The following is a 13,341-nucleotide window of genomic DNA, read 5'->3' on the forward strand; positions in this document are numbered from 1 at the left end:
ATACTAAGTTATTTTTCAAAACTTAGTTATTTTATAAAAGTTAAGAAACAAACGCTAAATTACTCCCCCAAGTTAATATGACATCGGTTCCTACATATTTTTTTCTTCTTTTCATGCATTTTGTATTTTTGTTCAAAATATATCCTTGTTTGATGAATGCCAAAGGGGGAGGGATAGGTGGTTAAGTTAGAAAAACAAGATAAAATTAAAAACTAACTTAAACCTCATGCTAGAACAAAATGCTTAACCGTTTTTTCTCTCATATCTTTACTAACTTAACCAGATTGTCATTCCATCAAAAAGGGGGAGATTGTTGGTGCGGTTAGCACTAATGATCTAACTCGGGTTTTGATGAATGACAAATCGGGTTAAGTTAGGTTTGTTGTGATCTAACACTCTAACCAAGTGTGCAGACGAAGTCCAGCTAGGCCGACGGGCTGACCGGATAGCTGGCGAGAAGTCCAAGCGGGTCGACGGGCTGACCGGACGCTTGGCGAGAAGTCCAGACGGGTCGAAGGGCTGACCGGACGTCTGGCAGGTAAGGTAAGTCACTGGAGGGGAGTGACTGTGAGGACGCGTTCCCGGGAAGAGAACATTAGGCGTCGATCCGGCTTAGATCCATTTCGGATATCTAAGTCGAGATCGTGACTAGATTCCGGTCTCGGAAAGATGGAATCTAAGTCATACTTTTTATATAAACTGTGCTAACACTTTGTTTTGCAGGATATACCTTATCTATTTGTCTCGGACTAACCTTGTCTTGCAGGAAAGCTGTCTTCTGGAGAAAGGTGGTCCGGACGCCCGGAGGGGATTCGGGCGCCCGGGAGGTGAATTTTATCCAGATCGCGCGTCGCCACGTGGAGCTCGTTGGTTGGACCTGTCACGTCTCACCAGGGCGCCCGGAAAGGATTCGGGGTGTCCCGAGCCTCATATAAAAGGAGGGTCAGAGGGGAGCTTAAAAACAACAACTGAAAGAAAGTCTTCTACTGCTTGCTCTGCTGCTCTGCGCTCCTGCGACGCTGACAAAGCTCCGACAAACACGCTCCTTTCCTTTTTTGTTAAATTCTTGTCGGTATTTGCTTTAGTTTCATTAGCATTCCTGTACTTTAATTTGTAACAATTTTCAAACTGCTAGTGATTGCCCACCGAAAGCACCCTTGTGTGCGAGCCTTGGAGTAGGAGTCGTCACAGGCTCCGAACTAAGTAAAACCAGCTTGTGTTAGCATTGTCCTTTTATTTCCACTGCGCGTAACTCTTTTCGAACGATTTTGTTTATCGATATTCACCCCCCCTCTATCGAACGCTTACGATCCAACACTATTTAGGTCTTAGTTCAGGAAAAAGTTTATTCGATTAAGTTAACGAGCCGAGTTCGAACTTAATTTTAAGCTCAAAAACATTATCACGTCGAGCTTGAGTATAATAATATTTGGTTCGTTAGTTTATAAATATATTTGTTTAGAGGCTTGCGCACGTATTTGTTAAGAGGTTTATAAATATATTTATTAAGAGGTTCGTTTATCTTATTTTATATATATTAAATATAATAATATATTATTAATTATTATAGTTAATTATCTTAAATAAGTTCGAACTAAGCTCGTTTAATTTTTAAAAGAATTTTTTTCGAGTCAAACTTGAATTAAGCTTGTTTAATTTTTAATGGAACTTTTTTTAGCTGAGTTTGAATTATTTAATTTTATTATGAGCTGAGTTCAAACTTAAGAACTAAAATTAGAATCGAACTTGAGTTGTGCTCGAGCTTAGGATAACAAACCAAGCCTGAACTCATGCTCTTATTGTTCGGTTCGATTCGTTTACGCTTCCAGGTGGAATACTTTTGGAGTATAAATTTTGCTCAACTAATTTTGAAAGTGGACAGTATATATTTTGATAATTTAGGTATCCAGATTTTCGTCCCAATTAGTCCTGGAGTTGGACGGTCTTCCCCAGTTCTCCCATCAGATAAATGCGGAAGCGCGGCCAACTCAGTGGCCCAGTAGCTCAGCTATCCTGGTAGTTCAAATTTGATAGTCAATTTCTCGTTGATACTGAGATTTAAATCCTCGGTGCATGGGGAAATATAATTTAATAAAAAGTCAAAAAAATAAACTGCTTGTAAACATTTTATTCTAAAATATCAAAACACCTAACTCAACATGGTTAAATTTATCCAGGGAGGACAATTTGCACCTCGAGCACAGCGTAACCGTATATTATAATTGTTGATTATAATCAGTTTGTTTTACTGATATTTACATAATTTCCATTTTTTTATGATGTATTCCTATGGATTTCTATTACATTTTTTTTTATAAAAAGATTCAATCTTTATAATAGCATTGGTTTAAAAGAATAACGATTAAATCAATCTTCTCCTTTATTCAAAAATAACAACAAAATAAAAATAAGCAAATATAATTGTCTATTCATTTGTTTGATTTGTATTTAAATATTGAACAAATATAACGAGCTCTTATCGACCTCATTATATTTGAGAATATTCTATTCATTTACAACAAAGAAAAATCAAATTATCATCCTAGTACAATTTATTTTATTTTATTTAATAATTCAGGTGTTCAAGTTTATCATAGGCCGTCTTCTTCCTGATTGATCTAGTCTTTCATCTATCGGATAAATTTGAAGACTAATTTGTTTTTATTTTATTTATTTAATAATTCAAGTGTTCAAGTTTTAAAATATTCATCCATATCTTCTTATTTGTTCTCCTATCATAATTTATGAAGACTAATAATGCATTTAAATAATAATAAACAAAAAACTAACCACATGCAAACTGTAATTGCAACATCTGCCAAGAAGAATATTAACAAGATTCCAATCTTCTTATTATTCAAAGAAATTGCTAGCAATAATAATAATAACTATTAATTTAATTGATATGGTCAAATCATAATCCAAAAAGGAGAAATACAATTTCATAATATAATATGAAAACAATTATTATCATCCTTATTTTCCCAATCAATCAATAATAACTCAGATAAATAAAAACAAGTGTACGCTGAAACTATGTAAAACAACATAAATTTAAAGGTAGAAATCTCCTAGCACTCTGGTGTAGTTTAGTTATACCTGAATCTCATAGGGTAACAAGCTTTAGCAAAATTGGCCGCGAAAGATCTATCGACAACTTTGATTGATCTTGGAGAAAAATTTAGAGCGCTAACGATTGAGCATATTCTATTTCCCTTGCAGCCTCTCTAGCTCTAACTCCGTTTCTTGGAGCTGTAATCTCAAGGTAGATATTCTCTCCTGAACTTCTTTGATGGTGCCCCGGGCAAGAGAAGGCTTATAGGGTACGACATAGTGTTGAGACATCTTCCTAAGCGCTTGAATTCCGCAAACCTGCAAAACACGCATCATAATCACTACGGAAGATGAGCTGAACTATAAATGATTCATCGTTCGCCATGATAAACTACCTCTTCCGGGAGCAGTGGCAATTTGGTGATATTGAAATCGTCGTAGAGCATGTAGAATTGGTCAATATACTTCTGTTGCATCTTCATTCGTGCTTTTAGCAATTTCGATTCAACAGCTACACAAATGGATAGGCCATATCAACTAGGATTTTCGAGAAAACACATAGATAGTGTAGTCACGCACCTTCTTCGTCAAAAAGTACTTGGTTGATGATGATATTATGGGTGTCTATCTCAAACTTTGCTAGTTCTTGCACCAACCTCTCGGTTTCATATAGAGAAAGAAACTCAGGAATGCACACGCAGACAAATGTCGTCAAATCCTGTTGCAACAAGTTCATGAGTAAAGAAATAATCTGTAATTTCATCAACTTATTGCCATGCATGTTTTGTATTTAAAAACCAACAAAATAGAACATGACTGACAAACAAACAGAGATATACGACAGATCATCTCAACTATTTCAAGCTTGCTACATCATATCGCCTAGTAATAGTAGATGTTTCAGGATTGTGTATAAATTAACCCTTACTAGTACCAGAAGAGGATGACCATGCTCACAAGATGAACGTAACGAGATCAATATTAAGTCTAGACTGAAAACATAAATATCTAATGGAAACTAGCGAGTTAATTTAATAACATTGAATTTGTACAGGATATCATGAAGGAATTGATCTTACTGGATCCTTAAATTGGTTGTTTACTTGCTCAATCACATCCTTCATACCTTCCAGCCTCCCTAGCAAAGCATCCTCACTGAACTCATCACCAAGGCCAAAAAGACGAGTAGCCTGTCAATATCAATAACAAAGAAACTGATTATAACAAGTGTCTGAAGCCATATATACAAGTAGCATGTCCAAGTACCCATCATTATGACTAGTGATAATTCTACCACCGATACAGGCCTATCGAGAAAGTAATAACCAGACACCGCCAAGAGAAGATGGATCTTAGTGAAGGTTACCTTGGTGTTATTATAAATTCAATGAGTTCATCAACAGAAAGTTTGAAAATTAGAACACTAGAAAGATCTTTCCCTAAACTCTGCACATAGAGCTGCCATCAAGGCAACCTCAAGGCTGAAACTTAACAAGATTCGTTAGCAATTTGAAAGTTTAGGTTATATTAGCCTCTTCCTTTTGAAAAAATAGAGCACATATTCCTAGTTTCACACTGAATTTGAATTGACCAAATTTCACCAGCAAGAAAATGAGCAGAGCATGATAGTCTAACAATACTCCTGCTGTCCTGCACTATACAATCAACTCTTGAATGGTGTAAGAATAGTGTAATTACCTGGCTAAACATGCCACCAAACTTATTCTTCAGAGACATAACTTTTTCAAGTCCCTTCTCTAAAGTTGATGGGAATTGCAACAATCGTAAAGTATGGCCGGTTGGAGCAGTATCAAATACTATAACCGAGTAATCCATTGTCTGAACTAATCTGCAGTGAGTATATGAATAATAATCCATGATTATTAATGGTTTGTGGCAGAACTTGAATCATGATTCAGGAAAACAAGAGCTAGCTTTATATGACAAGAATCAGAATTTACAATAAATTTCCCAGCAAAGGTTACAAGTAATAATCACTATAACACTGTAAACATCAAAAAGTATATAATCAAAATAATTTGGGAATATAATTTTTCAAACAAACTAAATAAACTTTTATGCATGATAACCTAACTATATGGCCTGAGATATAGATGAATGGCATCATAAGATCCATGTAGAACCCTAAATGGGTGGACATGCGGATTTGGTAATTATTGCTATATTGTAGCAAAAGGCCCCCGCCAACCCGTCTCAGGGCTAACACGGAGGAGGTAAATCACGGGCGGCTACTAGTCTTTGGAATAGTGACTAGCACATAAGGGAGGTATTTACCTCGGCTTTGCCGAGATTCGAACCCCAGACCTCATTGTAGCAATATCTCATGTGCTAGCCACTAGACCCATCCGAGGGGACAACAAACTGTATGGGTAAACTTTTTATAGTGACTGACACCACCGCCGAACGGCCTCTTATCAGAAACCCCCGAAGGGATTTTTGGGTGAACGGTACCACTTAATTGATAAGAGCCTGCGCAAGGAGGTGCTCGAACCTGGCACCTCAGTCAAAGGGTACAACGTCATAATCAGAGCACCCCTGGTTCAGTTGTAAAAAAAACTGTATGGGTAAACTTTTTATAGTGACCGACACCACCGCCGAAACGACCCCTTATCAGAAACCCCCGAAGGAATTTTTGGGTGAACGGTACCACTTAATTGATAAGAGTCTGCGCAGGGGGTGCTCGAACCTGGCACCTCAGTCAAAGGGTACAACGTCATAACCAGAGCATCCCTGGTTCGGTTGTAAACTGTATGGGTAAACTTTTTATAGTGACCGACACCACCGCCGAAACGGCCCCTTATCAGAAACCCCCAAAGGGATTTTTGGATGAACGGTACCACTTAATTGATAAGAGCCTGCGCAGGGGGGTGCTCGAACCTGGCACCTCAGTCAAAGGGTACAACGTCATAACCAGAGTACCCCTGGTTCGGTTGTAAAAACTGTATGGGTAAACTTTTTATAGTAACCGACACCACCCTTATCAGAAACCCCCGAAGGGATTTTTGGATGAACGGTACCACTTAATTGATAAGAGCCTGCGCATGGGGTGCTCGAACCTGGCACCTCAGTCAAAGGGTACAACGTCATAACCAGAGCACCCCTGGTTCGGTTGTAAAAAAAAATGTATGGGTAAACTTTTTATAGTGACCGACACCACCGCCGAAACGGACCCTTATCAGAAACCCCCGAAGGGATTTTTGGGTGAACGGTACCACTTAATTGATAAGAGCCTGCGCAGAGGGTGCTCGAACCTGGCACCTCAGTCAAAGGGTACAACGTCATAACCAGAGCACCCCTGGTTCGGTTGTAAACTGTATGGGTAAACTTTTTACAGTGACCGACACCACCGCGGAAACGGCCCCTTATCAGAAACCCCCGAAGGGATTTTTGGATGAACGGTACCACTTAATTGATAAGAGTCTGCGCATAGGGGTGCTCGAACCTGGTTCCTTAGTCAAAGAGTAATTATACTGGACTTACACTTGCTCTGATCAGATAACAGATGCTACAATTAAATATCCAATAAAACACAAAGGGAAGACAAAAAGTGAATCAACAACCAAAAGGTGAGGCATTCTTCTTATATTAGTATAAAAAAATAAGATCACTACTAAACAAGGGAAAAAACTAGGAAAATCACAACTTCGTAACTGCTAGTTATGCTTCTTTAATTCTAGCATATATTTTGAACCAAGAGTGAACCTAAAGCAGATTCAATAAAACAAAAACAGAAAAAGGGTGCTAAACTAAGTTGTAAACTGTTCAACTTTTTGGTTAGCAATCAATCAAGCTAAGTTTAGCGCTGCTTGTTCCAAAGGAATGATATGTTTGGCTAAACTAGTGTAAGTAGTACGTCAGAAGTTATGCTCTTGCATTTCTTCAATTATTAGAAGATGGCATTAACAGATTAGGAAAGAAGAGAGGAAAAAAATTTGAGATAGATGTGTATTTACTAAAAGGAATATTCACGATAAACTAGGTAGATGCCTAGTAAATAATATAATTTAACAAAAGTGGGGAAATGGTTAAGAAGGTATGCCTTTAAAGATAACTGATGAATATTATAGTTAAACGAGTAGAATAAATTAAGGCATTTCAGCCATTGCTGTATTATTGTTTGTTTCATGCTTAACCTGTGTATTTTTGTTATTGGACCCACATTCCAGCAAGATTAAGATGTTATTTAATGGCATCGTCTGAAAATTTAATAGTAATGTTAGTGTATTCAGATAATATGAACACTGCAAATTTGGTATCAACCAATACTTATCTTGTTTACTTAATCAGAATATAACTAAAGGAAACCTATCCAACACCATAATAATAGTCTAATATGCAGAGTCAATTGCATCCAAAGATTTGATTTTGTACTCCATAAATCCATGAAGTATCGGACTAGCATAGATCATGGCATTTGAATACTATACATGTCATGTAACAAAGCATTTGCCATCATCTTCTCCTATCTATTGCCAAATTTTTACAATGTAGCCTGCAAATGGCAAAACTTCATCGTTCAATCTAGCAATTCAGACAATGCATCCATCAGCTAAATCATCAAGAGAGCAAAAAGACTCGACTTTTACATGAATGCGCAGCTTCGGTTATCCATCCAACGATCCCAATCCATAAGCATCAGAAATCGAACAAAGAGAAAACTTACTTGAGCATTTCAGCAAAACTCATAGCCTCGTCGACTCCAGGGATCGCATTAGTCAACTCCGAAAGGAATCCTTCCAGGCCATCGTCAGATAAATCGTCGTCCTCCACCTTGGGATCCACTTCCTGCGGAAGATAAGAGAGTCAAAATTTCCTTAACAAAGGAGAAATTGATAGAATTAATCACATGGGTGTAGATCGGATCGGGGGCGGGAGGGTAGAAAATAGGTAGCGGAACCGCAAAACTGATAATACCATGGCGTAGAGGTTGGAGAATCCGTTGACGAGGGTGGGGACCTTGGTGAAGCGCTGCTGGAAGGCGTCGCTGAGGTTATGCGCGGGGTCGGTGGAGATGATGAGGACGGACTGGCGGACCTGGGCGAGGAGGATGGAGAGGATGGAGCTGGAGGTGGTTTTTCCGACGCCGCCCTTCCCACCGACGAAGACCCACTTGAGCGTCTCCTGCTCCATGATGTTGCGCACCGACCCCTCCAGCACTTCCAACGCCATTGCCGACAAATTTCAGCCTCTTCCCCTTCAGCCTCGCTCCTTTATCTCTCGATGGAATCAGAAAGAGAAAATTTCATTTCACCACAAAGAGTTCTAATAAAATACACTTTATAATTTTCAAATATTTATTATTTCGTCCCTAACATTTTTAAATTGGTACTTATGTTAATGGGCCAAATCGTGCTGGCTTAATAAGCTCTATTGGGCCGTTTTTGCCATATTAGCCCCCTTTGGCACTTTCATTCTTCACTGAAACCCTTGAAACCCAAATCCCTCGTCTTCCTCCCCTCCGACGGCCAATCCGATGCTTGCCTTCCTCCACTTGAGGAGGCGATCCGATCTCCTACGCCACCCTTTCTTCGCCGTAGCCGGTCGGCGCTTCTCGCAGTCTACGTCCATCCCCAAGAAGCTGCAGCGCGTCCGCGACCACGGCTTCGACAACGTGATGGAGGTCGAGAAGAAGGTGCGCCGCGCCCTCAGCCTCCAGTCCATGCTTCTCTCCCAGCCCTCGGCCTCCCTCCCCTTCGCCCGCCTCGACGCCCTCGCCCGCCGCTACCTCAACTTCGTCCCTGACGAGGTCGGCAACTTCCTCATCAAACACCACTACGTCTTCCACGTCTTCGACCACCCCGTGCAGCGCCTCCTCTGGGTCCGCCTCACGCCCCGAGCCGAGGCCCGGCTCCTCCAAGAGTCCGACGCGCTGCTATCCATGCTCCCCGACGCCGTCCGTCGCCTCCGCAAGCTCCTCCTCCTCGCCACTCCTTCCCTCCGCATCCGCCTCGAACACATCCGCATCGCCCGCTACGACCTCGGCCTCCCCGACGATTTCGAGCAGTCCGTCGTCCTCGCCCACCCTTCCTTCTTCCGCCTCGTCGTCTCGTCCGACTGCCCCGACGATCCTCGCGCCAAGTACGTCGAGTTCGTCGACGCCCCCAACGATGCCACCGACGACGACGCAGCCGATCTCCGAGTCTGCGCCATCGAACGCAAACGTGAGCGCGAGTACCGCGAGCGCGGCACCGACGCCGAAGATTCCCGCTTCTCCTTCCTCATCAATTTCCCTCCGGGCTTCAAGATCGGCAAGTACTACCGGATCGCAGTGTGGAAATGGCAGCGGCTACCTTACTGGTCGCCTTACGAGGACGTCTCCGGCTACGACCTCCGGTCACTGGAGGCAAAACGGCGGATGGAGAAGCGCATGGTGGCGACAATACACGAGCTGCTATCCTTGACGGTGGAGAAGAGACTGACGATGGAGCGGATCGCACATTTCCGGCAGGCGATAGGCCTTCCGAACAAGATGAAGGAATTCCTGCTGCAGCACCAGGGGATATTCTACATTTCGACGAGGGGTAACCAGGGCAAGCTCCACACTGTCTTCCTGAGGGAGGCATATCGAAAGGGGGAGCTCCTGAAACCAAACGAACTGTATCTAGCAAGGAGAGAGCTCGGTGAAATGCTGCTACCGAGTTCTAAAAATGCAAACTTGGACAGGATGATGACTACTATCGGCAGGGGAAGAGATGGTCTTCGTAATAGAGTTGCTGCTGGTGATCTGAGAAGTGAAGCGGAGGACAGTGGCTGTGATTCTAGTGTCGAATCTCAGTTTCTTGACTGACAAATTCCCCTCCGGGCTGTTCATGTAAGTTTGCTGGAACTCCATCCATGACATTAATTTTGTTGTTAATTAAGGTCAATTGATTCTGCTGCCACTCAATAAAACAGATGTTTGTAAGAAAGTGACGATAATTTTAAAGTAATATTCGCACAGCAAAACATTCTTGGAAGAATCAAATTCGAAAATTCTGCAGCAAAAACAGTAAAATCAAATATAATAAAAATCGGGAAATAGGGTAAACGATGTAAGAAGACCTACCTTAATAAGAGCGAGCGGTCCTGGGGCCGTAGGCAGGTTGGGTATGGGTGGCTCCCGCGAAGTCCAGATCTCCGGCTACAAGCTCATCATCCACGAGGGGGATGGCACCGTCGACCCCTCCACGGGCCGCGCCCTCACCGGCTCATGGCTCTGGGACTCCGCCGTCTACCTCGCCGAGTGGATGGCCGCCTGCGGCGGAGCCCAGCTCGCCGGCGCCACCGTCCTGGAGGTCGGCGCCGGGACGGGCCTCCCGGGTTTGCTGGCCGCCTCCATGGGCGCGGCGCGCGTGGTGCTCACCGACGTCGGGCAGCTTCTCGAAGGCCTCCGGGCCAGCGTCGCCGCCAACGGTCAAGGAGCGCGGGTAGAGGTGCGGGAGCTGCGGTGGGGAGAAGCGGCGGAGGCTGCTGACGTGGTGCTGATGTCGGACGTGTTCTTCGACGCGGAGGAGATGGAGGGGCTGGGGAGGACGATGAGGGCGGCTTGGGGGGCGGGGACGACGGGGTGGGCGGCGACCGAGGTGAGGCCGGGTGTGGGCGAGTGTCTGGAGGCGCTGAAGCGGGAGGGGTTCGAGGCGACGGTGGTGGAGGAGAGCGTTCGGTCGTTGATGCGGACGGCGGCCTCGCAAACGCCAGAGGAAGGAGAGAGTTCGGTGTTCGCTCTCTACCGCATCAGCCGTCGCTTGCCGTAATCTTCAAATAATCGACTACAAGTCTACAATGCTACTGCTACTACTGTCGGCCCATCCCTTTCATTTTTCCCGATAGAAATTAGTTACTTTGTTTTATGCGTTCTACGGTTCTAGCAATCAGATCGGTGATCAGAGTCTAACATGGCTTTTGTTCCCCTTCAACACCATGTAAACCTTCAAAAAAAAAACTCAACAAACCAAGACATGCCTTAGTATCTAATTGTAGCCTTGTAGATATACGAAACTACCAAAGGAAGAAGTCTGTTATTAATTCATATATCATGAAGAAGAAAGACTCCACCTTCCCCTTTTATACACCAAAGAAACAACGATATCTTTGAGCCGAAGTAGTAATGAGGAAACATTAAAAAAAAAAGAGCAAACAATTGAAAAACTAAAAGCTCTTATTGATGATACTTTTGACGAGATTGCTTCAGAACACCACAATTTAAAGATATAATTAAGTTGGATCAATAGTGTAAAGGCAGTCAAAGGGCTGTTGTACAAGTAGGTATGCTTTAAAACGAGTTATAACAAAGATTCAGCTGATTTGGTTGAATAATAAACCAGAAAGATAGCATTGAAAGGACAGAATAGCAAAGAAAGGCTTATTGGAGGATAAATAACTAACAAACAGGCATAGAAAAACTGATAGAGAGGAGGTAAGCTGTGAATGACTAAAAGAGTTGAATCACTTTTTCAGAATGCTGGCCATTTCATTTGTTAACACAGATGGGCTTAACTTTACCCAGGAGAAAGAGTCATGGAGTGAAGGGTCTTAGTTGATTTTGCTCAACAGACCTTTTGAAACTTGGATAAATGAAAATTCCTATCTGGCTCTTACACAGCATGCCATAACATACTGCAAAGCATGTGAGTAAAGCTTTATTATGATAAACACACACCAAAAAACAAACATTTGAAGCATCATAATCATACTAAAGTAATAAGGAAACAATGAGGGAGATTCAAGCATTGTTCCTTGCAAGAATGTATGGTTTCCATCAAGTAACTCCCTCAAGGAAAAATCTATGAATCAAATAAACCATCTTATTCTAAACTTTACCCCTCTATAGTCAAGTACCAATTTGATATCACTCTATAGTCATTATGATAAACATGTGCGCGCACAAAAAATCATTTGCAGCAGCATAATCATGCTAAAGCAATAAGGAAACAATCAGTGAGATTCAAAGCATAGTTCCTTGCAAGAATGTAAGTTTTTCATCAAGTAACTTCTTCAAATCTATCCCCCATATTGCTCAAGGAAATATATATAAATCAAATAAACCATCTTCCAAACTTTGCCCCTCTAGAGTCAGTACCAATTTGATATCACTCAACTGTTTGGTGTTTTCATGCTTATGAAAGTAGAACAAACTCCTCTTTCTTTCAGCGTACACTCAGTGAGACTTGTTCCTATCGGATATGATTTGTTTTCTAATCACCGTGTACTTCACCAAGAATTTTGATAAGATATTATGATGAACTCAGGTTGGGATCATTTAGGACTTCGTACCAGAATGCGATAAAGAAGGAAATTCAAATTACTCATAGTCATGAATTATTTCTTAAAACAAAGCAGAGAAATTTCTCCGATGCTAGAAGAAATCAGGACAACAGCCTGAAGAAAAATATCATAGTTGATGAAGTAACACAGGCAAGAAGAAGACTAAGATGGGAAATCTTATCCAGAAGAGTTGGAGAACGAAACCCAGAGCCAGACGTCAGATGAGCTTGAAGGGAAGCGGCCAAGGGGTGGACCTGGGGACCTCGACCCTGTCCTTGATCCGCTGGATCATCGTCTTCTTCTTCCCCCGCGCGTTGCCGTACGAACCCTTGAACCGCTTCCCTCGCTCCGTCTTCTTGTCCCCGCGACCGCACGGCACCACCAACCCGGCCACCGACGCGTCCAACGAGGAAGCGCACGTCAAGGACCCCAAGGAACGCACCGCCAGCTGCTGCGCCCCCACCCGGCGCATCGCGGTCTTCGCCAAACACAGCATCGCCATTTGGGGAATTCACCGGTTTCGGGCGGCCGTCGCGAAACCCTACGCTGCCGTTTTGTGGGCGGCCGAGCGAGCGAGACGACGGGCTCAGGACCGGCCTAATCCAATAAGGTCCGGTTGGGAAAACGGTTCGTGTTTCTGGGCCGATACAGACTTTGCATTTGAACCCACAATGTTTACAGATTTACAATTTGAACAATTTAATCATTAACAAAACTTCGGGCATCTATTTGCAAAAAAGATTCCTCTCTACTCTCCAGTCCCACCGACAACTACTAAATTGTCATTTTCCCATCCCTAAATTTTCTTCCTTATAAAATTGATTCATCCCTTTCAACTTGTTTAAAAGTTTAATATCATTAGTCGAGCCCATAACTTAAAATTATTATTTTAATTCATAATCGGATAAATTATTGTTCGAGTTCCTTTTGCAACTTGTAGAGCATCTTGCTTTTGTTAAAATATCATGAGCGGTCATTAACCTCGGTCATTGTTTAATCGCGAACCTGCTCCTGTTAGAGGGG

General features: G+C 42.4%; 4 protein-coding genes across 5 annotated transcripts; 2 read left to right on the forward strand and 2 right to left on the reverse strand.

Annotated features, from left to right (window-relative positions):
- Positions 1-2,866: 2,866 nt before the first annotated feature.
- Positions 2,867-10,996, reverse strand: LOC121972764 (ATPase GET3A-like). 2 transcript variants are annotated; one of them, XM_042524410.1, is made up of 8 exons: positions 10,121-10,996; positions 7,990-8,283; positions 7,739-7,860; positions 4,753-4,903; positions 4,134-4,244; positions 3,634-3,772; positions 3,450-3,565; positions 2,867-3,372 (listed from the first exon to the last, which is right to left on the reverse strand). In XM_042524410.1, exons 2-8 carry the CDS (start codon positions 8,242-8,244, stop codon positions 3,208-3,210), a joined length of 1,059 nt encoding a protein of 352 aa, XP_042380344.1. In that variant the 5' UTR covers positions 8,245-8,283; positions 10,121-10,996; the 3' UTR covers positions 2,867-3,207. The 2 variants fall into 2 exon arrangements, with proteins under 2 accessions (XP_042380344.1, XP_042380337.1); XM_042524403.1 differs by having other exon boundaries at positions 7,990-8,289; positions 10,121-10,254.
- On the forward strand, positions 8,549-9,948 carry LOC121972753 (protein ROOT PRIMORDIUM DEFECTIVE 1-like). The gene has a single exon (XM_042524395.1). The coding sequence runs from the start codon at positions 8,549-8,551 to the stop codon at positions 9,860-9,862; it is 1,314 nt and encodes a 437-aa protein (XP_042380329.1). The 3' UTR covers positions 9,863-9,948.
- On the forward strand, positions 10,164-10,808 carry LOC121972780 (protein-lysine methyltransferase METTL21D-like). The gene has a single exon (XM_042524417.1). The coding sequence runs from the start codon at positions 10,164-10,166 to the stop codon at positions 10,806-10,808; it is 645 nt and encodes a 214-aa protein (XP_042380351.1).
- Positions 10,997-12,118: 1,122 nt separating the features above from the next.
- LOC121972789 (30S ribosomal protein S31, mitochondrial-like) lies at positions 12,119-12,820 on the reverse strand. The gene has a single exon (XM_042524424.1). The coding sequence runs from the start codon at positions 12,818-12,820 to the stop codon at positions 12,536-12,538; it is 285 nt and encodes a 94-aa protein (XP_042380358.1). The 3' UTR covers positions 12,119-12,535.
- Between the last annotated feature and the right edge of the window lie 521 nt (positions 12,821-13,341).

Source organism: Zingiber officinale, chromosome 1B, assembly GCF_018446385.1.
Source record: "Zingiber officinale cultivar Zhangliang chromosome 1B, Zo_v1.1, whole genome shotgun sequence".
Lineage (NCBI taxonomy): Eukaryota > Viridiplantae > Streptophyta > Magnoliopsida > Zingiberales > Zingiberaceae > Zingiber > Zingiber officinale.

Coding starts and splice junctions, on each gene's coding strand:
- LOC121972764 (XM_042524410.1), bottom strand. CDS start 8,244: ATGGCGTTGGAAGTGCTGGAGGGGTCGGTGCGCAACATCATGGAGCAG. Junction 7,861..7,989: donor TCTCCAACCTCTACGCCATG/GTATTATCAGTT, acceptor TATCTTCCGCAG/GAAGTGGATCCCAAGGTGGA. Junction 4,245..4,752: donor TTGGTGGCATGTTTAGCCAG/GTAATTACACTA, acceptor TGATATTGACAG/GCTACTCGTCTTTTTGGCCT.
- LOC121972753 (XM_042524395.1), top strand. CDS start 8,549: ATGCTTGCCTTCCTCCACTTGAGGAGGCGATCCGATCTCCTACGCCAC.
- LOC121972780 (XM_042524417.1), top strand. CDS start 10,164: ATGGGTGGCTCCCGCGAAGTCCAGATCTCCGGCTACAAGCTCATCATC.
- LOC121972789 (XM_042524424.1), bottom strand. CDS start 12,820: ATGGCGATGCTGTGTTTGGCGAAGACCGCGATGCGCCGGGTGGGGGCG.